This window comes from Lissotriton helveticus, chromosome 2_2, assembly GCF_964261635.1.
Source record: "Lissotriton helveticus chromosome 2_2, aLisHel1.1, whole genome shotgun sequence".
NCBI classification, from domain to species: Eukaryota; Metazoa; Chordata; class Amphibia; order Caudata; family Salamandridae; genus Lissotriton; species Lissotriton helveticus.
Window position 1 is genome coordinate 115905915 of NC_136060.1, and position 23486 is coordinate 115929400.

General features: G+C 46.4%; 1 protein-coding gene across 4 annotated transcripts in view; it reads left to right on the plus strand.

The window, feature by feature from the left end:
* The window catches only part of CLOCK (clock circadian regulator), a 1757788-nt gene that overhangs the window by 465203 nt on the left and 1269099 nt on the right, over window positions 1-23486 (plus strand). For all 4 annotated transcript variants that reach the window (XM_078678181.1, XM_078678183.1, XM_078678184.1 and 1 more), the window contains exon 3: window positions 6481-6575. In XM_078678181.1, the coding sequence (XP_078534307.1) occupies window positions 6529-6575 (47 nt within the window). In that variant the 5' untranslated portion in view covers window positions 6481-6528. The remainder of the gene's footprint in view (window positions 1-6480; window positions 6576-23486) is intronic.

The following is a 23486-nucleotide window of genomic DNA, read 5'->3' on the forward strand; positions in this document are numbered from 1 at the left end:
AGTGTTGTAGAGTTTGATAACATACAGTGGCGATCAGTGGAGTAGTCAGTGTTGCTGAGTGTAGGGTTGTGCAATAGAGTCTCGTACAGTGTAGTTTTGTACAGTGAAGTATCATCACTTGTGAGAACACAGTGCATGGTGGAGTGGCAAGTTATAGTTAGTGTTGTCTGGTTAGCGAGCTGAGAAGAGTGTGTAATAAGATCTGCTACTAATAATAATTTGAAGGTAGTGGATACATTCTAAATGAAAGCATAACTATAATTTAAGAATGTATTTAATTTGTGTAATTTAAACTGGTTTGTATGAGAAATAGATTTTCCTAACTATAACAAGTTTTAACCCATGGTATTTTCTTGAAATTCAATGTCTTTTTAAAAATTTTCAATACAAATATGTTTCAAATTGTAGAGTTCTGTGTCGCAAGTTGAGAGTTGTGTAGTGTCGTACAGTACAATGGAGGAGTGTTGTAAAGTCTATTGTCATACACTGGAGTATTGTAGATTGGAATAGAGTAGTGTAGTATTGTATCGTACATTGTAGTAATGTTATATAGGGTAGTGGCATGGAATTTCATATAGTGGTGTTATGTATCATAGCCTGGATCAGCGAGTTGTACAGTGGAATTGTGTGTCACACCGTAGAGTAGTGTGTCGTAGACTGTTATAGAGTGATGTAGAGAATTTTAGTATAGAGCAGGGTGAAGTAGAATGTCATAGAGTGGAATATCGTCAAGTGGAGTGTCGTAGATTACAGTGGAGGAGAGTGTCATAGAGTGGAGTGCTGTGTCATATAGTGGAATGGCCTATTGTAGAGAGAAGTTGAGTGGCTTGTCGTCGAGTGTCATACCATGTAGTACAGTGGATGGGCATAAAGTGGAATTGAGTGTAGAACAGTGTGGTAGATGCCTGCAAACAGTGAAGTAGAGTGTCGGACAGGTGAATGACGTAGAGCAGAGTATAGTACTGTGTCGTAGAATGGAATAAAGTGTAATATAGTGGAGTGGAGTACACTGAAGTGGGGTAGTGTAAAGTGGAATGAAGGAGTGGAGTGGTGTATCATAGACTATAGTGGTGTGGAGTGCAGTAGAGTGGAGTGGCGTACCTCACAGTCGAATAAAGTGTCATAAATTGTAGAACCATGTTGTACAATAGTACAAGTGTGTACGGTATCATACAGAATTGGAAACTGATGTAGAGTAGAGTGGCATACAGTCTAGTTGGTTTTCATAGCGCGGAGTGGTGTACAGTGTTGTAGAGTGGATTGGCATACAGTGTTATAAAGTACAGTGGCATTGAGTGGCATAGAGTGGATTACTGTGTCTGAGTAGGATGGAATAAAGTGAGGTGCAGTGGCATACAAAGTGTTATGTACAGTGTTGTATAGTGAGCTAGAGTATCATAGAGTGGAGTAAAGTGTTATACAGTGGAGTGAAGTGGTATAGACAGGAGTTAAGTGTACCAGAGTAGCAGCATACAGAGTAGTAAAGTATTGTACAGTGGAGTAGCCTAGAGTACAGTAATGTGTGAAATAGTAGACCTGCGTATAGTGGATTATTGTATAGTAACTTAGGTTAAGGTAAAGTATCATACAGTGGAATAGAGTGTAGTGGTGTAACATAGTGTGGAGAAAAGTACATTAATGTGTATTGGTGTGTGGAACAGTGTCATGGAGTGGAGTGTCCTGGTGTAGCGTAGATAGTAAACTGTTATAAATTAGAGTGGGGTCTCGTACAGCAGAGTGGAGTGCTGTGTTGTATAGTGGAATGGAGTTTTGTGCTTTGGAGCATATGGGTATAGAGTTGGACAGTGGAGTGTACGGGGCTAGAGTGGAGTAGAATGTTATAGTTTGCCATGTAGTGTTGAAGACTTTTATAGAGTGGAGGAGAGTGTCATACAATGGAGTGGGGTAGAGTGGAGTGGCATACACTGTAGTGGCGGAGAGTGGAGTAGTATACAGTGGAAGAGCGTAAAGTGGAATACTGTACAGTGTAGAAGAGTGGAGTGACATAGAGTGGAATAGGGTACAGTGGATTAGCGTAGAGTAGCATATCGTAGAGTTGAGGAAACTGTTATAAATTGGAGTGGAGTCTCATATAGTAGAGTGGAGCACAGTGTTGTACAGTGTTGGAAACTGTTATATAGTGGAGTAAAGTGTTGTACAATAGAGTATTTGGGCTTAGAGTCCAGTTCTAATTTGGACAGTGGAGTGTATGTGACTAGAGTGGAGTAGAATCTAGTAGAGTGTAGTAAAGTTTTGTGGAGTTATACCGAGAAGGGAGAAGAGTACACTGGAGTGGCGAAGAGTGGAGTAGCATACAATGGCGTGCATAAAGTGAAAAAGCGCAGCGTGGAGTAGCGTAGACTGGAGTGGCATACAGTGGAGTCGTTTAGAGTGTAATAGCATGTAGTGTAGTAGCATACAGTAGTGTGGCGTAAAGTGTAATAGCATATAGTGTAGTAGTGTACAGTGAAGTAGTGTAGACTGGAGTGGTGTATTGTAGGGTGGAGTAGAGTGTAATAGCCTACAGTACAGGAACAAAGATTGAAGTTGCGTACAGTGTAATACCATAGAGTGAAGTGGCGTACAGTGGAGTGACATAGAGAGGATTAGCGCAGCGCAGAATTGTGTAGAGTGGAATGGTGAACAGTGGAATGGTGTAGACCAGAGTGGTGTACAGTGGAGTGGGGTAAGGTGAAATTGCATATAGTGGAGTGTTGTCCAACGGAATAGTGTAGAATGGAGTGGGGTGGAATAGATGGGGGTGGCATAGAGTGGAGTGGCTACAGTGGAATAGCATATAGTTGTGTTGCGTATAGTGGAGTGGCATACAGTGGAGGAGTGTCGTACACTGAACAAACATGGATTGAGTTGCATACAGTGTAATAGTGTAGAGTGGACTGGTGTAGAATGGCGTTGTGTACCGTGTAATAGCTTGGAGTGGAGTATTGTGCAGTGGAGTGGCATAGAGTGTAGTAGTGTTTAGTGTAATGGTGTAAAATGACGTGGCCAATATTGGAGTGGCGTGTAACGGAGAGGTGTATAATGGAGGGATGTACAGTGGCTAGGTGTAGAGTCTATTAGCATACAGTGGAGTGCCATACATTGGAGTGGGATCCAATCGAATAGCGTAGAATGAAGTAACGTAGAGTGGCGTGCCATGCACTGGAGTGACGTAGAGTGGAGTGGCATACGGTGGAGTAGATTGGAGTGGCGTACAGTAGAATGACGTAGAGTGGAATAGTGTATAGTGGAGTTGCATACAGTGGAGTGACGTAGACTGGAGTGGCGTAGAGTGAAGGTGCTTACATTGAAGAGGCGCAGACTGGAGTGGCTTGGAGTGGAATAGCTTATAGTGGAGTGGCAACAGTGGCATGGCGTATGGACATAAGTGAAATTTAGCAGCAATGTAGATGATGCTGTGGAGACTAATGCAAAACAGAGAATTTTGCTGGCTTGTTTCTCCAGATGTACCGTGGGGCCACGCATGGTGGCCTTGCGTTCCTTTGTAAAGCTGACATAAGTATTATATTGCCCATGCAATGCCATGTGGGTACAACAATTTAATAATACACCTAGACCTTAATTATATTTTAGGCTGTGGTATGCCGTAATAACTTTCTAGTGTACCGAGATACATGGCAATGACAAACAGATATACAATTGCATATGGGCTGCTTTCAGAGAATGAAAAGGCAGCCATATTGTTTTTGCTACTTTTGACTGGGTTCAGTGTTAGGGCCTTGGATATAGGTAAGTAGTAAGTCCCTGCCTAATAGCGCTTTACTAAAGTGGTAATAGACTGAGAAATGTATTTATATTTGTTCCCAAAAAAATATTTTTATTTTACGGCCATGTACCGCAGTAGTCTCACAACATTTTGTGAACTTCAGAGAAAGTACCATGGTGACGCATATCATTAAGCTTAAATTCTTTATAACTTAAAGAATACTTACCCTACTTAACTGCAGTACCCACAAAGCATATTCTCTGCACCTAATGTATAATCCTGCCAAATTTCATGTAAATCCATTCAGCCGTTTTCGTGCTACATCAAATGAATAGTCCGAGGAAAATGCATTGGTGGAAAAACGTGTTTCAAGACCTCCTTTTATTTTTGCACCCCATTATCGATTCACCACAAAAAATTACATCATCTCAAAATGTAGAAAATGCTCTAGGTCAAGAACGTTTTGTGGTGATTCATCAAACAGGTGGAAAGGTAATACAGTGCTAATATTAGAGAAATTCTTATCTTTAGGAACACTGACTATAACTACAGTGGCAATCAGATTGAATGTGATTTCTTTCTGTATATCTGTTATATTTGTTATTTATCTGTTTATTGGTTTACATGTTCGTGACCACAAATGGATCTTTTACTTCATGCAGTACTTCTGAAACTTACATATGCAGTCTAGTTTATTTTTGGGACTTCCTTGCTACTTTTAGTATGAGTGTGCTACATACGAAGCCCAAAGTGAATGAAAGCCAATCATTGTTGGTATAAAAATTAAGATCATTATTTTCTTCCTAGCGGCCAATTATCAGGGCCTCCATATAGTAACTCACTACTAGGTCACCTTCCCATTTTGTTATACAGAAGTACATAAGGAAGATGGTTTTTCTTTGGCTTGTTAGCACAGTTTTATTTTGTGAGCCAGAGAGCATGCAAAGAAAACCTTTATAGATTAGGATGCATTCAGTTACTTATGAATTTGTTAATAGGATTCCATTAGCATGTGACCATAAGCAGGTCGTTCAGTTGTTCATGTAATAAATCTGAATATGTATAAATGTAGTCTAGGTTATTCTTTGAGCTTCCTTGCTACTTTTAATAGTATTGTGCTAAATATGATGACCAAAGTGAATGAAAGGCAATCATTGTTATTGTTCTAAAAATGGAGATATTTTTTTTCCCAGTGGCCAATTATCTTGTCTGCTGAATAGTTAGTTTATGGGCTCACTATTTGGTCAGTTTCTCATTTTGTTGCTCAGATGTGCATAAGAAAGATGGTTTTCTTTGCCTTGTTGGGCCGGTTTATTTTGTGAGCCAGAGAGCATGAAAAGAAAACGTATGTAGATTAAGATGTATTCTATTATTTATGCATTTGTTTATAGGTTTCCGTTAGCATGTGACCGTAAATGGGTCTTTCAGTTGTTAATGTTGTAAATCTGAAACTTTACATTTGCAGTCTAGTTTATTTTTTGGGCTTCCTTGCTACTTTTAGTGTGATTATGCAACATATGAAGGCCAAAGTGAATGAAAGGCAATCATTGGTATTGTTATAAAAATTTAGACTATTATTTATATTCTTAGATGTATTGTGCTCCAAAATTTCACTAAGTTGTTGGCCCTTAAATGTTCATACCCAATTCATAACTTCACTTGGCAATAGCAACAAAAAAAGAATCTACATAGTTTAATGGACATTGCTGTGAAATTTCAATACAGTCTGTTCAGCCATTTTGCAACTATGTAAAATGCAGTCGTCTATGTAAAATGCATTGGATTTCAAGCGTGTTTTGGGACCCCCTTTTTCCTTTGCACCCTCTTGACTAAACGCTGCAAAGCTTTCCATTCTCTGAGAATATATGGGGTGCAACAGGTCTGCAAAGTTTTGCAGTGATTCGCCAATGGGATGCAAAGTTATTAAGGGTCAAAAATCTAAGAAGTCCATATCTCGGGTAACCAGAACTATAACCAGAACTATAATTCCAGAGTGGCTACCGCCTCTGATATATATATATATATATATATATATATATATATATATATATATATATATATATGTCCTCTAAAAAAATACTGCAGTGTGTGCACACTCACTTGAGGGATGTAGGTTTGTTTGACTTGGAGTGCTCATTTCCACTTGTCCTCAACTAAGTGAGGGGCACTTGTCAGTTCTTCTTTTATCTGAAAAGGTTCCATCTACCTTTTGGAGTTTAGGGGATCTACCGGATGTGACCCAAGTAAGTTGGGGGGTAACAGGACAATAGGAAGGCCCAAACGTGGACTTTGAGAGTTCCCACACTCGACTTTGTGCCTGGATACTACCTTCTAGGGCACTGTCCCACGGGAGATTTACTCACACTGAAACCTCAGTGTGAGTAACCCATTTACAACTTCAGTGCCATTTTTGTGAATTGCAAACATTTGTTTACATTCATATCTTAACCAACGGGCGCATGTCAAATTTAATCGTCGAAATAGCTTGCAAATAAGGCCCATGTTGAGTGGAATCTCAGAAAGCAGCTGTGTAAGAATAGGGCTCAAGTTAGTAGGATGGCTTTCTAATGCAATGTAATTAAGAAAATTCAACAGAAATTACATTATGTTAAGCTGTTAATAAAGGGCACTATTCATTTAAAAGGTGTTCTGTAATTGCACATAATTGTTTTTTATCCCCTGTATTTTGACTACAAGTAGCTGTCAGTTAATGCACTGTACCATAACATCTTATGTATGTTTACGTTTTACAGATAAGCAGAGTTACAAATGTCTGCCACAACACTAAAGCGTGGTCTGGTATGTACTTCACTGTAAGGAGTCATACGATGAGCTCTATTGGAGACAGGTACGTTTGAATTGTATTTCCTATGATGTAATTAGTTTTCCTTAGTTTGATTGAAAAATGTAAGAGCTAGTGTGAAGGAAAATTTGAATTCTATTAAGGACAAAGAGGCAAGCAGTATGCACTTATTTCTTCATTGTATTAAGTCGATAGCCAATCCAAATTAGCATTGTATCCACCTGGAGAACTACTTGTCCTGCGAGTCTGTAGAAAAAAAATAGCATAATTCCCGTATCCAGTCATGTCATAACAGATGTCATATCACACTACTAAAGGGTCAGCTCTTCCTCTTCGTATGATTCATATGACTTTTTACTGGAAAATTGTGTCTTCATTGGTAATCCTGCTTCTGTTCCACTTCTGTTAAAATCAGAACAGTAATGAGATTTGTTTTGTCTCATGTCAATTACGTTGTTTTTTTTTAAATCAAGAAAGATAGTTTTTGTTTTAATATCACTTGACAGACAGAAGCACAATCCGGTTTTTTTTATCTCTGAGCACTAACCTGGCACTTACTACCTTTCCCTGGTACACTGCGGGAGAATCCCGTTTGCTGTGGAGGGAACTGGGCTACTTCCGGTTTCGAGGGAGGTTGGCGTTTGAGCGGCCCCTGCCTCCTCGATAAAACCGGATGCTACACAAGACGCACAGAGGATGCGCACAGCTGGCGCGCCGAAGGAGCGCCAAAGGCAAGCCCGTCTGCGTCCGTCCGCGTCCGAATGGCAGCCAGGGCCAGAAATGCTGCAGGTTCTATCCCAAAAATTAAATGCACCATGGAAGAACTACATACTCTGAACACACAGGTTAGAAACTGCCAAATCATACCTCTCACGGAATTCAATGAAAAGTCCCTCACTTGTGCCACATGTAAATGCACCACTAATTATGAGCCCAGCACCAAGACGGAGCCCATTGTCCCGCCCAAGGCCAATACCTCTCACAAACAACTACAGTGCGGCCTCATAAACGCTAGATCATTAGCAAAACATGCCCTACATGTGCAGGACCTGCTAACAGACCACCACTTTGACTGCCTTTTTGTTACCGAGACATGGCTGACAGAATGCTCCAGCCCCCGACATAGCGCAGGCACTCCCTCAGGGCTACACCATCTCCAGATTAGATGGAAAAGGTAAAAAGGGAGGAGGTATAGCTATTATTTACAGAGACTATCTGAAATGTTCCATCACTTATACCACTGAACTAAAGGACGCAGAACACCTCTGTTTTAATTTTAAAATAGATAACTGCACTCTGCTCGCCGGAGCATTTGTCTACAGGCCCCCTGGACCTGTGGAAAATTTCCTAAACACTCTTGGAGACTATCTTAGCCCCTTTGTGGTTCGCTACTCTAATTTTACGTTCCTGGGAGATTTCAATCTCCATCTAGATGCCACTGAAAGCCCCAATACTAAGACCTTTAGGGAAATTATCAACGCTCTGGGTCTAAATATACAGAATCAAGGGTCCACACAGCAGGCAGGACATACCCTAGACTGGATATGCACTAACGCCACAAACCTAAAATTTGCCTCCCCAGTCACACTTACCTGAACAGACCACAAATTAATTCCCTTTAATTTTGTTTATGATCACGTTCAAAAAACTAAAAAGTCCAATAATCTGGCCCCCACACGAAATTGGAACAACATGTTAGCTAACCCCGACCTACAGAACTTGTCGGAAACCACAAAACCCACTCTCACCGGTAACCCTGATAAGGACAACAATTTATTCAATAAATGGATGCTGTCCATAGCCAACACCTTAACCCCATTAAAGAGAACCACCACCAAAAAACGAAAATCAGCCCCCTGGTTTACTCCTCAATTGAAAGCCCTGAAAGATCGGTGCAGACAAACAGAAAAACAATGGAGGAAACACTACGAGGCCGAGGATATGAAACTCTTTAAATCAGCACTCAGAGCATACCATCAACAAATCAAAACTGAGAAAAAAAACACTACACTAATCTCATTACTAGGGCGGACGAAAATCAGAAAAACATTTTTAACATAGTAAAATCCTTCACTAATCCTGCAAGTTTAGACAGTGAAATACCTCCCTCACAGGAACTATGCAATGATCTTGCCGAGTTCTTCGAAAATAAAATTATAGACTCGGATAGCCCACCCCAGCATACCATAGCCCAAGAAGCAGAAACTAAAAAAAGAACTTACAGATTTCAAAGAAATCAATCTAGAACTATCCAGGCAGGCCATCCTGTCCTGCAAGTCAGGCTCTCCTTTCGACCCATGCCCGCCTAAAGTTCTACATGCACTAGTGGACATAGTAAACCCTGTGTCAACCAGATCATTAATACCACGTTTAAACTAGCAAAAATCCCTGATCCCTGGAAAACTGCAGCTGTCAAACCACTTAAAAAAAAGAAACTCCCGGACCCCGCCACCCTTTCAAACCTGAGACCCATCTCCCTCCTACCTTGCCTCAGTAAAATTGCGGAGAAATTAGTCAGTGCCCAACTGAATGAGTTTCTGAAAGAAACAAACATCCTACATCCCAAGCAATCTGGTTTCAGACCTGGCCACTCAACAGAGTCAGTGCTGCTCCACACTACAGATACCCTCAAATTTGCACTGGATCAGGGCAAGGAAGCAGTACTGATTCTGTTGGATCTATCCGCGGCATTCGATACTGTCTCTCACAACATTCTGTTAGACAGATTGAATCACAGTGGAATAACCAGCAAAGCTCTCGCCTGGATTACATCATTCCTAGATAAAAGAAACCAGATCGTAACACTTGGTAGTTACAGATCCGAAGGGAAGTGGCTATCATCAGGGGTCCCTCAGGGCTCCTCCCTGAGCCCTACCCTTTTTAATCTTTATATGTCTCCCCTCCTCTCGCTGATTGCCACCTTCAATATTGAATCAATTGCCTACGCAGATGACACACAATTGATCCTCACCTTTGACAAAAACTCCAGAGCAGCAGAAGAAAAGTTTCATCACTGCCTACCCGCAGTAATGAACTGGATGGAAATAAATCACCTCAGATGCAATAGCTCTAAAACAGAAATCATGCTGTTCGGAAAGTCCAACGTTTTTAGACCCACCCAATGGTGGCCCTCCAACTCAGACGCCCTGCCCACCACAGTCGATACTGCAAAAAATGTAGGAAAAAAATTCGATCCAACACTATCCTTTCATAAACAAGCACTTACCATCACAGGCATGTGTTTCCAAACTATAAAAACCCTTCGAAAACTTTTTGACCTACTCCCACTGGACGCCAGGAAGACTGTTGCGGTGGCCCTGGTTCTGTCACGTTTGGACTACTGCAACAGTCTTTATGCAGGAACAAAAAAGACGGTGGTGAAAAGACTACAAGTAATCCAAAACTCCGCCACAAGGCTGGTACTCGGGCTACCCAGGCACTCTCCTTCAGCCAAAGCGCTCAATACTCTTCACTGGCTGCTGGTCCACAAGAGGATCTTGTTCAAAATCCTGACTATTACCTATAAAGCCATAAACAAACCAGGCCCAGAATATCTGAGAACTAAAATCAAGCGCCATCACACTAAACGAACTCTGCGGTCCACATCAGAGAATCTACTAACCATCCCAAATTTCAAACTGAAAACTCGGGGAGGAAAAACCATTGCAGTACTGGGGACAAAAGCCTGGAATACCCTGCCTACTCATTTAAGGCATACTCACAATGAACTCACCTTCAGGAAGCTCCTCAAAACATGGATCTTCGCCACCCCAGACCACCTAGCACTGCCACTAATATAAATTATAAACTCACTCCCCTCTTAGTCTACTTTTCCCTCCGTTAAACATTCTCTTGCTATCCGCATAAGCGCCAAGATGCTCCTTGGAGTGAACGTTGCGCTATACAAAACCCTTTTCATTCATTCATTCATTCATTCTCTTTCAGGACAGGAAGAATAAAGCTTACTGACTTACCAAAGATTCCACTCACATGATCGGCTTGAAATAGAACTTTTTAAAAGTTGATTATGTGAATCAGTCTCTATCACACCTTTAGAAGAGTAGGCTCCAAAAATGGATATGCCAGTCACTGATTCAACAGTGATCAGATGAATCCACCCTGCAGTTTCTGGTGAGGAGACTGGTCCTGAAGGCTTTCCGACGGAGATCAGAAATTGATATACCACAGGTGGTCTCATCTCCTCAGTTACATCCTCATATTTCCTGCGGCAGTTAACTAAACAGCATTTAGGGTTGTTATGGAAAGCCGGATAAGAAATGAACACTATGTTCGACTTTGTTCTCCTGGACACTGTAAAGGTAACTACATCTGAGTATACATCCCGGATGAAATATCCAACACTCGCATCCAATACTTTTGTGCAAGAAATTAGGCACAGCAGCATGGTTTATTTCACTGACAGGACCTTCTTGGGAAGGAACTTGTTAAACTCCTAACTGGAAAGGAACCTGAGAAATACATTTATGTCCCAAAGGTCAGCAATTTCAGTTCTGGTGGGGAGGATAGTTGAATCCCACTTAAATGTTTACAAACTAGGGGTTGTTTCCCCACAGGTGTCCTATCTCTAGACGTGTGACTTGGGGATATTTCTGATCTGGAAGCATTGACAGTCCTATGTACCAGTCCTGATGCAGCCATTTCAGAGAGCAAATTCAGGATATTAAACACTTCAGTGTCCACAGGATCACAATTCCATCCCAGACACCAACCGAACGGTCTTCTCAATGCCTAGCTGTAACTTGTATTTGCGGTCTCCGACCAGGCCTTATTAAAATAGATTCTCTCCAGAAGCCCAATATGTGCAGACATCCTCAAGTCACAAGCAAGAAGTCTGCCACAATGTGGCCACATCAGCCACACGCCACTGGAATCTCTGAATATATTTTAGTACGTTTCTGTGGGGTCATGTATATGCTATGCAAGTAATGAAAGTGTATGAGCCTGAACAGTACATACACTTGTTTGACTGGGGCACAAGCATTTCTCCAGTCTGTAACCATCAAGTCATCAAGGCAGTCCCCATCCCAGCGCTCCGGCGCACGTTACTTATTCCCCCCAATCTACTAATAAAGCAGTGTGCAGATGAGTTATCAACTGTCCCATCCAGTTCCAGCAACTGTCACACTATGGCATGTTCCTGTGACTTGTCAGAGAAAGAGGGCCAGATCGCTCATGTAGTGTGCTCCATCTTCGCAAAAAGCAGGAACTGCCCCAGCCCCACGCTGAACAGCCCCTTGGCCTTGGCAAAAGACACAAATCGATTGTTGGAGAACAGATCTCTGACTGTAATACAAGCCCCATCCTGCCACACCGCACGTGATATATCCTTATTTATGTTGCAGAAGGGCCTAAGCGCCCACGGCGGGAAATCTTCCACAAAGAGGGCCATGCGGAAGATTTTGCAAGTATGGAAATTCCTTCAGCACTCCCACCGCCATTAAAAGCGCCTCTAGGAGCATGTAAGGATTGTGTGTACCTGCCAGGAGTGCTTTTCCCCAGTTTGGGTCGTTGTCTAGCCACTGTACTGCACGTTGCAGCTGTGTCGCAGCATAATAAATATACATATCCGCAGCCCCATCTCACCGTCAGACATTGGGAGATTCAACGTGGACAAGCATTCTTGGTAGCTCTTGCCTGCCCACACCAGATCCGTTAGCGACCTGCCAGTCGAGTAAATGTTGTCCCGGGCACATCACATCATGCACAGCATACAGACAACATGGCAAAAACACCTTCTTCGTCAGGGTCACGCTTCCCATCGGGACAATGGGAGTGATTTCCTGAAATCGATCAACCTCATCGATTACCCTACCTATGTTTAGATCGTATATGGCTCTTATGGCGGCCTCGAGTTACCCATAGCCCCTCTGGTAAAGCAGAGCCCTCCCTTCCCAGGCCACCCAGAGGGAATAATTTGGATTTGTGTCTATTCGTCCGTAGCCCAGATACCTCAGCAAAATCGTGCATCACTTCTAGCAACAGGAGATATATCAAAGTATCGTCTGCATACAGACTACGTGGATCGCGTCCGCAGTCTCTGTGCCCCCCATGGGCCTAAAGTTCCCCGAAGGCAGAAGGCCAGCGGTTCCACCGCTAGTTCAAAGAGCATTGGGGATAGGGAGCTGCCCTGTCTAGTCCCCCACCTATGTGCCAAGGTTCAGATATCCAGTTTCCTATTCAGATTCTAGCCACGGGCTTCATAAACGATAAGTGCAACCATCCGATAAACGCTGAACCAAAACCCATTCGGTGTATGATTGCCCACAGGTTGTTCAGTTAGGGTGACCAACCGTCCGTAAATTTCACGGACTGTCCGTGAATTTATCATAATGTTGGTTGTCCGTGAAGGAAGTTTCCACGGACGGCATTTGTCCGTAATTTTAGCCTTGGTGCTAAAGGACAAGTATTTTCAGAAGTTGAGATGGCCCAGCAGAAGGCAGGGGGTCTCCTGTGAAGTGATTTAGCGGGAGTGGCAGCCAGGGGGCCGGGCTGCCTAAAAGAAATGGAAATGCGGGCAAGTAGTTAATCTGCACATGTAAAGGCTGCTTGAATGCGAAATGGGTGTTAATTGCTAGAGTTCATATCTGAAAGAGACACGTTAGTGGTAGATTCCTTACCTTAGAATATTCCCAGGCGTCAGACTGGATCCGGAAACTTTTGCGTAGCAATACCCCTGCGCGTTGGTAGGCGTCGTCCGCGGCTTCGCGTCCGTCGTCGGCGTCGTTAGCGCCGGAATGACGTCGCCGGAGTACTTAGACACCGCCCTCGCGTGCTGACGTCAGTTCTTCTTTTTTCTGCGCCAGCTAGCGCAGATCCAGAGAAGCTCTACCCCTTAGTCACTTTTTGACTAAACTTTTTTAATCTTTTGATCTGTTTTTCTCGAGTCGCTCGACTCCTACGGTGCCGGTAGGATTGCCCGGGTTCAAAGCCTGTTCCAAGTGTGGCCGCATGATGTCGGTCACCGACCCCCATCGCCGGTGTCTTCAGTGTCTATGCCTCGACCACGACGACCGAACCTGCTCTGACTGCCGGGCCCTGACGTGTAAGGCTAGGCGGGAGCGGTCCAGCAAGCGGCTCGAGCTCCGGCAGTCGGCCCGCGCCGTTCGAGGTCCCGGTCCCAGAGGAGGTCGAGGGACCGGTCGCGGGGTCGGAGCCCTCGTAGCTCCGGGAGTCGGCATCGGTCTTCAGGATCCAGGTCCTCAGGTCAGAGGCATGAGAGGTCGGAAAGGCGTCATGGTTCTTCCGACTCACCCCAAAGCTCGTGCGATGTGGCCGGGGGTTTGGGCGACACCACCCACGCGGCTCCGATGGAGTCGCGGGCGTCGCCACCTGCCCCATACCTTCCGGTCCCTGGGCACGGTGCGACGCCAGAGGAGGTCGAGCGGTACCTCATGGCCATGAGGTCTCTCCCTCCTCCGCCGGGCTCTGTGGCGCCTTCGGGCCCAGCGGTCCCGGCTGGGGGGCCTAGTGGGTCATGTGCTTCGGCTCCGACGCCGTCGGGTGCTTCGGCCCCGGCGCCGCCGGCGACTTCGGTCCCGGCGCCCCAGGCCCCCACTGGATCGGGTTCCGGATCCGGGTCGTCGCCGGTCAACCTCACAACCTCACCGGCGCCGGCCCCTAGGGTGTCGCCCTCGGCGCCACCTACGGGCGATGCCGTCCCCAATCCTACCCTTGAATCGGTGCCGGAGCAGCGCCGCTGGGCGCCGCTCTCGACATCGTATGGAGATTTTTATTTCCACGAACCGGCCCCATCCGTTGAACCTGAATTTCAGGTGATGGGTGACTAGGGTGATTGGGAGGGGTCTGTGGACCCTCTGGCACAGGAGTGCCAGTCTCAACAGGACTGGACATATGAGCTTGGGGATGCCAGTGACCTGGACACTTCACCAGACACTGGTTTTGTCTCCCCTCCAACCGTGGCTATGGAGGAGGGGGCTACCTACAGTGTAGTGTTGACGCGGGCGGCCAAGGCATTGGGCCTAGAGCTCCCCGTCGCGGCCGTGAGGACTAACCTCCTCACTGAGGTCCTTAAACCGCAGGCAAGCTCCACTGAGCCTCTGCTGCCGTTTAATGAGGCCTTGTGTGACGTTCTTTTGGGCACTTGGTCCAAGCCCGCTACAGGTCAGCCTGTAGATAGGAACGTGGCCAGACGCTACCGCCCGGCTCTGGGCGACCCTTGCTTCTTGTCCACCCACCCCACCCCCGAGAGCCTGGTTATCCAGGCCTCCACTTCCCAGACCGCATTCCCGACGGCTCCGCCTGATCGGGAATCCAAGAGGTACGAACAATTCGGGAAGGTGTTCTCGTCCCTGAGTTTGGGACTGCGGTCAGTCAATACCGCATGCCTCTTGGGCCGCTACACCCACACTCTGTGGGACACGGTCGCGGACGTGCTGCCACAATGTCCGGAGGAGGCCCGGACTAAACTCGCCCAAGCCCTTGCGGAGGGTCGAGATGCGGCACGCTATTCCATCCGGTGTGGGCTGGATACCATGGACTCACTGGGCAGAGCGATGGCAACAACGGTGGCGGTTCAACGCCACGCCTGGTTGAGGACCGCCAACTTTTCGGCTGATGTCCAGGCCACCCTTCTGGACATGCCGTTTGATGGCCGTGGCCTCTTTGGCGACAAGGCAGACCATGCGCTTGAGCGTTTTAAGGACTCCAGGGCCACAGCCAAGTCCTTGTGCCTCTCGGCCCCACGCCAGCATGCCTCTTGGGCCGCTACACCCACACTCTGTGGGACACGGTCGCGGACGTGCTGCCACAATGTCCGGAGGAGGCCCGGACTAAACTCGCCCAAGCCCTTGCGGAGGGTCGAGATGCGGCACGCTATTCCATCCGGTGTGGGCTGGATACCATGGACTCACTGGGCAGAGCGATGGCAACAACGGTGGCGGTTCAACGCCACGCCTGGTTGAGGACCGCCAACTTTTCGGCTGATGTCCAGGCCACCCTTCTGGACATGCCGTTTGATGGCCGTCGCCTCTTTGGCGACAAGGCAGACCATGCGCTTGAGCGTTTTAAGGACTCCAGGGCCACAGCCAAGTCCTTGTGCCTCTCGGCCCCACGCCAGCAAACGGGTGCCTTTTGCTATTTTCGTGGCCACGGAAGGGGCGCCCCCACACGTGCTGCCAGCCACGCACCGCAGACTAATACACAGCGCGGAAGTGAAAAATGTCTTCTTTCTGCTGCAAATGCGGAGGCTTATCTAGAAATGTTAGCTATTAGCTCACTGCCCATGCCCCCCCTCTACATTCATCTCTCTGATCTGCTTCTTGTGGCTATCTTGAGTTTCTCGGTTTGGATGTCCTACTTTAAATGAGGCAATACAGTGATATGTTGTGAATGTAAGGAGGCATGCTATCTCACAGTTGTTTTATACTAAGGTAAGCAACAAAAAAGCTATTGTTTTGAAAGCAAGTCACAAGCATAACAGATTAGGACACTTACACAATTTTGAAACATCTGAGATGCTATCAGGTTACAGAATGGCTGCTTTTTTTACATATTTAGTTCTGCATCTAAAAGGTAATGCAAGAAATGTTTCACCATCAAGTGCCATTTTTCTATCTGTGGATCCAATATATTTGTCTGCCCCATGAGCTGCATATTCATTTTCGAGTTTTCCTGCCATTTCACAATTGAATGTAAAACTACTTCCAACATTCGCTTCTTGCATTAATCTTTTCCCAAGTTGTCCTATAACTGAAAGTTTCAGAAAATCCCACCGGCCAAATTAGCTTCAAGATCAAGGTAGTATAGCAGCATGGTGTCTCCGCAATTATGATGAAAGAGAGCAAACAAAAGGTCTTGATTTACTGGAGCACTGTAAGTGGAATTCCTTGGGGAAATGGTGCAAGGTTGGTTGTAAGAAGATGTTTGTAAAAGTTTCATTGCAAAATATTATGGAGGATACTTTTATCAATTGTTTTATTTTTTTATAACCGCCGTTGCCTAAAAAGTGCTAGCTTTGCTATTACCTAGAGCTTCAACATTCTAAAATCATATGAAATACCACAAAAAGACCCGCACAGTTGCTCAAAGCTGCACACATACTGAAAAACTTGAAGTGCACGGTATCTCAACCTAATATAAACTTATTTTGACTTGTACGTATGTTGGTTGCCTATTTACTTACTTGTATACTATTGTGCCACCTCCTCTGATGTGTCTATAAAACGTACCTTTTGTTGCCAATTTTTGTCCTGAATTTTGATCTTCTGTACCGAATTTTTGTCTTGAATTTTGACCCTTCGTCCTGAATTTTTACACTCACCGTCCTGAATTTGCACCCATGCCACTTGGTCACCCTAGTTGTTCCAGCCCACCGCATCGAAAGTGCACTCTAATTCCATTGCGGCCAGCACCAGGTCATCTCCTAAGACCAACAGCCTCTACTATTATACATTGCGCTTCTTCCCAGGATAAAACCTGTCTGGTTGGAGTGGGTCAGCTCACGTATCACCCGCAACAGTCTATTCGCCAGGACCTTGGACAGCAACTTGACATCTGCATTTAACATAGATAACAGGCCTATAGGAGGTGAGTTGTGTCGGGTCTCTACCTTCTTTGGCAATCAGAACCATCACTGCTTCCATCATTTTCTGGGGGAGCACTCCCCCCTTTCCCGAGGCTCCACGTACACCCAGAGGAGTGTCTGCAGGACTGAGTCAGGTAGTGCTTGATACAGTTCGGCCGTCAGCCCTTGTTTTCTCTCATTTCATCTCCAAGATTTCCTCTTTACCTTCCCCTATCTCAAGCAGGCTGCTCTATTGGGCCTCTGTCAGCCTCGCCAGCTCTGTTCATTTAGGAACCTCTCCAGGGTATCTACCAACATCTCATGAGTGCCAGCGAACCCCTACTGCACCTTTGCATGACAGCCCTCATTGATCTGACCCCTAACTATCAAGGTATTCCGTCTTTCTCCTTGTAGGGTTAGTATATGTGTATGGGACTTCTCCCTGTTCATCAACCATGCCAGCAGTCATCTGGATTTGTCACCCTCTCTGAACAGTCTCTGTCAGTACTGTCTGTGTGTGTATTTGTCAAGCATTGCCCATGCCTCCTCTTCCATTCTTGTAATGTCCAGTAATTGACTAGGGACATCGGGCGGAGCCACAGGACAATTCTGCAGTCTTGCTTGTTCCTTATCTAGATAAGTTAATTCTCGTCTTAGCTGCCTGTGTATTCCAACTACTCAGTCCATGCACTACCTCGCAAGGCAACTTTATAAGCCTCCCATTCCACTGCTCTACTCTCTATGGTACTCTGATTTTCCAGGAGAACCTGGAGGGTGTACTGCCTAATGTGTGTGCGAAAAGCACCGTCCATCAGTTCTGTTTTCAATTTCCATGATTTTCAGTCTACTCAACCCGGCGCTTAGTCAGGAGTAGAGGTGAGTGGTCTGACTAATATCTATTTAGGTAAACCAATCACACATACCAGTCCAAATCCTCCCTCCTTTCCAACAAATAGTCTATACGACTATATCCCGTGTGTGGGCGAATAGCATGAGAACACCTTGTCTCTTGGATGATGTCTTCACACATCTAATAGTTGCAGGTTGGTTTTTGCCTCCATCAGTCCCCGTTCTGTGTGGGGCGTATGGCCCAGCCTTGGCCAGGATTTGTCCAGCCATTTATGGGGTCACCGCTTGTACTACCTCTGGGAAGAATGAGCTGTCCTCAACGTTAGAGGTGTACGTGTTCACCAGGCAAGTCTCAAAACCTTCCAGTACCCCCTCCACTATCAGGTATCTTGCTTTGGGGTCCGCATGTACCAGTCACTTATCAAAAGGGACCCCTTCCGCATAGTAAGAGTATGTAGCAGTGTACATGTGGCCTCTCCATTGTCTACCTAGCTTCACTACCTCATTGTGCAAAAGGTGCGTTTCCTACAACAGAAATATACAGGCCATATGTCGTTTAAGATAGGGTAACACTCTGCACCTTTTCGGGTATTCATTGAGACCCCGTACATTCCAGGACATTAGTGCATTAACCATAGTTGTGGAAGTTGCCCATGTGAAATGTACAGTATGGATTGTCCCTGCTAACGTCTGTGCCCAGTTCCCTCACCTTTTCTCCTGGGTCATTATCCCACTGCAGTCATCGCCGTTGCTCTTGAAATCAGAAACAAAACACGAAAACAGTCCTACAAAGGAAAACCTCCTCACCATCTCCCAACAGGCAGTTCCCCAACTTGTGGCCCACCTAGGTGTATCACTGACATGTTTTAATCTACAATGCGATCATGTACCTGCCCCACCACCATGTGTACTTGGGTACATACCTCCCGTAGGCCTGTTCCATGCTCCTCCCTTCAGCGAAGGGGCGGGGGGTTAAAGCCCCAGAACTAAGTTTGACTACTCAATGAAACAAATAGTGACCAATAATCGTGGTTCTGCTCGCAGTCCGCCAAAGTAGTGCCTTTGTAGTGCACCCCAAGCTGATGCAAGCTTACCAGCAGTTATCTTCCGTGAGGAGGCCCGTCCAACCACTAGGCGAGGGATGTGACCCTACAAACCAATCCGCCAGTCCAATCCACCAGGCGAGGGATGTGATCCAACAACCAATGCTCCTTTGTGACAGGCATACCTCTCTCCACTTCAGCCCCAATCCGTTGATGAACAAGAGCAGGCAAGCACAAATCTCAGTTGAAAGTGTTCAAAAATATTGTAGGCCCTGGGAGTATCTGCTCACCAAGTCAGTGTTCATAAACTCACTTCCCGAGCAGTTCAGCACTCCTCTGCTTCCCACCTGCAGCCAAACCATTAATGAAGCACCTCCCCCCATCTGTGGGGGTAGTCTCCTGGCCATCCAGTGAGTCGGGCCCGCCCCAGATGCCTCCAGGTCATCAGATGTATATCTTCCGTACTTCGCTATAGTCCCATCCTTTTGGACCGTGATCCTGTGTCTCCATCTTTGTCCTACTGTCCAAGCTCTCGACCAGTACCAAGGCCCAGGCTGTCTCTCCCCGCTCCTCCAAGGAGCCCCAAACATCATTCTGGCCTGCTGTCAGGTCTGTAGGTACCTGCCTTATCCAAAATCTCCAGCCAGGCTAGACATCTTGCCAGGCTAGACCTCATCTGGTTTATCAAAGAAGTGACTTTTGCCATGCACCTTGCAAGAAAAATATGCTGCCGGGAATAGCAGCATATATTGAAATCCCATCTTGGTGGGCTGTTCTTTCACCTCCATGTAACTTTTTCTGTGTTTTTGTACCAGTTTGGTATATGCTGGGTAAATGGATATAGCATGATTCTTGAAGGTGTGGCGTTCTGCCTGTCTAGAGGCCCGCAGAAGGCAGTCACGATCTTTGTGGTTAAAGATTTACACTATTAGAGCTCTCAGGGTGCCTGGGGACCGGGTGGGGGGAGAGAGGGGGACAAGCGCCAGAGCCGTATGGGCTCGCATGACAATGAACCACGTCGACAGACCCGCCAGGGAAAGCACACTCTTTATCTAATTCTCCATGTTGTCCCCCTCCACCCTCTCCGTGCACCCCAGATTGCGGATATTGTCGCAGTGAGTGTGGTTTTCTGCGTCTTCTCCCTATCTTGCAGGGCTCCGGTTTCCATCATTAGTTTAGCCATTTGTTCATTCATTGTCTTAACCTCGCTTTGCAGGTACGTTATCGTGCCCTCAACTGTGTTGACTCTATTCACCACCTTGCATAGGTCGGCGCGGAGGAGGTTCATGTCGATGGAGACCATCTCAATGTTCCCCTCGAGGGCAGTCCGGGAGCCATGTATCGTCACCAACAGCTCTGTCCTCGAGAACTCCCTTACGGTCTCCATCTGTCCCTGGGACCACTGAACATCCATCAAGCATGTCGTCCTCTGTGTGGTAGACTGCTGGGTCACATAGTTTATCATAGTGTTCCCCTTGCTTCTTGCCCATGGTAGTCTCAGTGGCCCCACCCAGCACCTGCCAGTCACAGTTCTGCCCCAGAGGCCCATCCACTCTCTACTCAGCACAGCAACCCAGATCCTGACCAGCGCCAGCCATTGTAGCCAGGTGTCAACCGCCCCCAGCTGTGTGCACCTCAACTGCACTGCACCTGCTGTGGGGCGCATGACAAGTGCAAGCCTCTAACGTGCACCAGTGTGAGTCCACCTTCTTCTATCTTTTAAAAAAAATATTCTTTATTGATTTTCAACAAATTATACAAGTGATTTTCTTGTGGGAGTAATCTTATGCATAGCATTACAATAACAATTGCTTGAGCAGCATAGGTTGGGTGTCAGGGTATGACATATACAATGATCTTAATGCAGTGGTGACATTAGGCGCCTTTGGTTTTACAGGAAAATATAAAGAAATAAAATTTTTAGATTACATTACACAATAATTAAACTGCAAGCTGTATAAAGATGTTCGATCTCGTCTGTCCAACTCATGCTTGAGTTCGGCCACTGGTGAGTCGAGGTATGTAACCACATGTGTACATGGATGAATGTAGCGGGGAGAGGGGGTGGGGCGGGAGGGAGACCCCTCAATATGTCAGACCACGTCCACAGCCCAACCCGGAACATTCACCGGGCACGGCTGTACGCGCCTGTGGGAGGTGGGGTCGGATATATAAACGCGGAGGCTGAATGTAATGTCTGACAGTGGCTGATTTATTAACAGGAATTACAGATGGGCAGTGTGATGGGGAAAAAACAGTGTCTTCTTCTTCTGAGTCCTCAGGAGTTGTCCCAGGGGTCTTGGTATCTTCCAGTATGGGGCCTGTGGCCGTGGCTTGAGACTTCTCCCTCTCCGTGGTGGTGTCCAAATCCGGAGGTTCGTTTAAGGAGAAAAGAAAGAAGGCGGGTCGTCAGTAGGGGTAAGAGGTTGAGCTACCGTCACCAACACCCAGTGGGTTTGTTTTTACAATGGTATATAAGAAAACGGGTAGTAGGGAGAACAAGGGTGATAGGGGTTGCTTTTCCTGAAACCAGCATGGGAAATGCTTCTTGGGGTGCAAACAGAGATTCTCGTGTGTTCGAACCTGAGGCTATTGCGGTAGTTGAAGGGAAGGACAAGTATAGACATGCCCGGCACCAGAGGAGTTGAAGCGGCAGAAAACCAAATAAACAACACCCTCCTGTGGCTTCTATAACCCCTCCCTATCACCACCCTTGAGTTCGTCCTCCCCCCCCCCCCCTCTGCCCCTGAATCGGTATGACTCACCGACCCTGCCGTAACTCTCCGGAGTTATGGCCGCTCCTCAGCTTCCTCCGGTGGATGCCACCAATCTTCCGTCCAGTGGTCGTCTTCTCCGTCTTCGCCTTCGGCAACCTCCTCGCGTTCCCAAATCTCCGACTCCTCTGGCGCTTCCGTGTTTGGCTCCTCCTCTCGGCTTCCGCTTCCGCTGGATGACGCGCCCTCCTCTCTCTGACTCCCGTTTTTCAAGGAAGACTTGCTAACTGTTCCGGGATTAACTCCGCCCTTACTGGCTTCCTTCAGATTCTGCGGAGAGAGAAGAGAGGTGGGTAGTCTGTTTCCCTGGCTCCCGCGTGACCGGCAGTTGCCCCATGTATGTAGAGTTCCGGGGAATTCTGGATCCTGTAGTATTCTAGCGGTGTCGGTCTCTTTTTCCTCACAGCGCCATAGAGCTGTGCTGTGCTTGCATGTGTATGAGGGTATGGTCTATTAGAAGTGCTCGGCGGGGTGTGGCCTATGATGGAGTCGGGTGGGCTGTGGACAACTTAGCCTCTACGGACGACAAGTATTCTTGCCATTGTATGAGGTAGACCCGTGCAGGTGTACGTGATGCATTAGACACTAGTGTTGTTTGTTCTGCGATTAGTGCCCTGCGAAGGTCGAAGAGCCATGATTGTGTGGTGGGACCAAGTTGCTAGTTCCAAAAGATTGCTATTGTACGTTTTGCTAGGCCCAGGGCCAAATCCAAAAATGTATTGAGATTCTTGCGAGCGGCATTGGGCTTCGTGATACCCAGCAGGAAATGGGGGCCCTGAGCTGTTACTGGGGTATCCGCCGCCTCTGTAAGTGTGGCAGCTATCTTGTTCCAATATGACTGAACGTGAGGACATGTACATACCATATGTAAAAACTTTACCTCTGTGGCTAGGCATCTATGGCATATGTCAATAGAAGTAGGGTACATGCATACTGATCTATGTGGTGTTAAATATGTGTGGTGTACATTTTTTAATTGGGTGTACTTCAGTCTGGTGTTCGTGGATATATTTTGAGGTAGCTGCTGCATTGTATCCATTGTTTAGCAATGATGGTCATTGACAATTCCGTATCCCAATAAGTACGTAATAATGCCAGTAGGGGCGTGGGGTCAGGTCTAAGGGAGTTGTAGTTGCTGTTATTGCATGTTTACCCCGCCCATGTGTTAATAAGGTTTGTAGTAGTTGTGATGTGGCAGGTTCAGTACAAGTGTTGTCCCATGTCTGAAGGAACTGCAGAGTTAGCAATGCATGTAGCAGGAAAGTCCCCTGTGGTATCCCGAAGCTGCCACTAAGCCTGCAAAGGTTTGTAGTTGCAAGTCCGTGAACATGTCGCCCCAGTTGTCCAACCCCACTGCTTTCCAGGACTCGAGCTCTGGGTGGCTGTGGCAAGCAAATTAGGTTAGGAGCATATGGTTTAGATTGGCCTCTAGGTAACACGTATTTGGACCAGCTGCATCTCGCCGCCACCATTAGAATTTTGCTTTGTTTTTTCTGCAATATGGTGGTGGATCCTGAGAGGCACTCCAATACTGATGGTTGTTCCCAAGACAGCGCCCCAGCGACTAGTTCGTGAGGTTGTTCCTCGTAAGCCACTTAATTGGCCATTGCAGTTGCGCTGCAGCGTAATAATTCTCATAGTTTGGTGCACCCAGGCCCCCATCTGATAGTTGTAAATACCGTTTTCAAAGTGCCACCCTAGATCTAGAGCTCCTCCATATCGGAGAGACAAGGTGTGACTCCAAGTC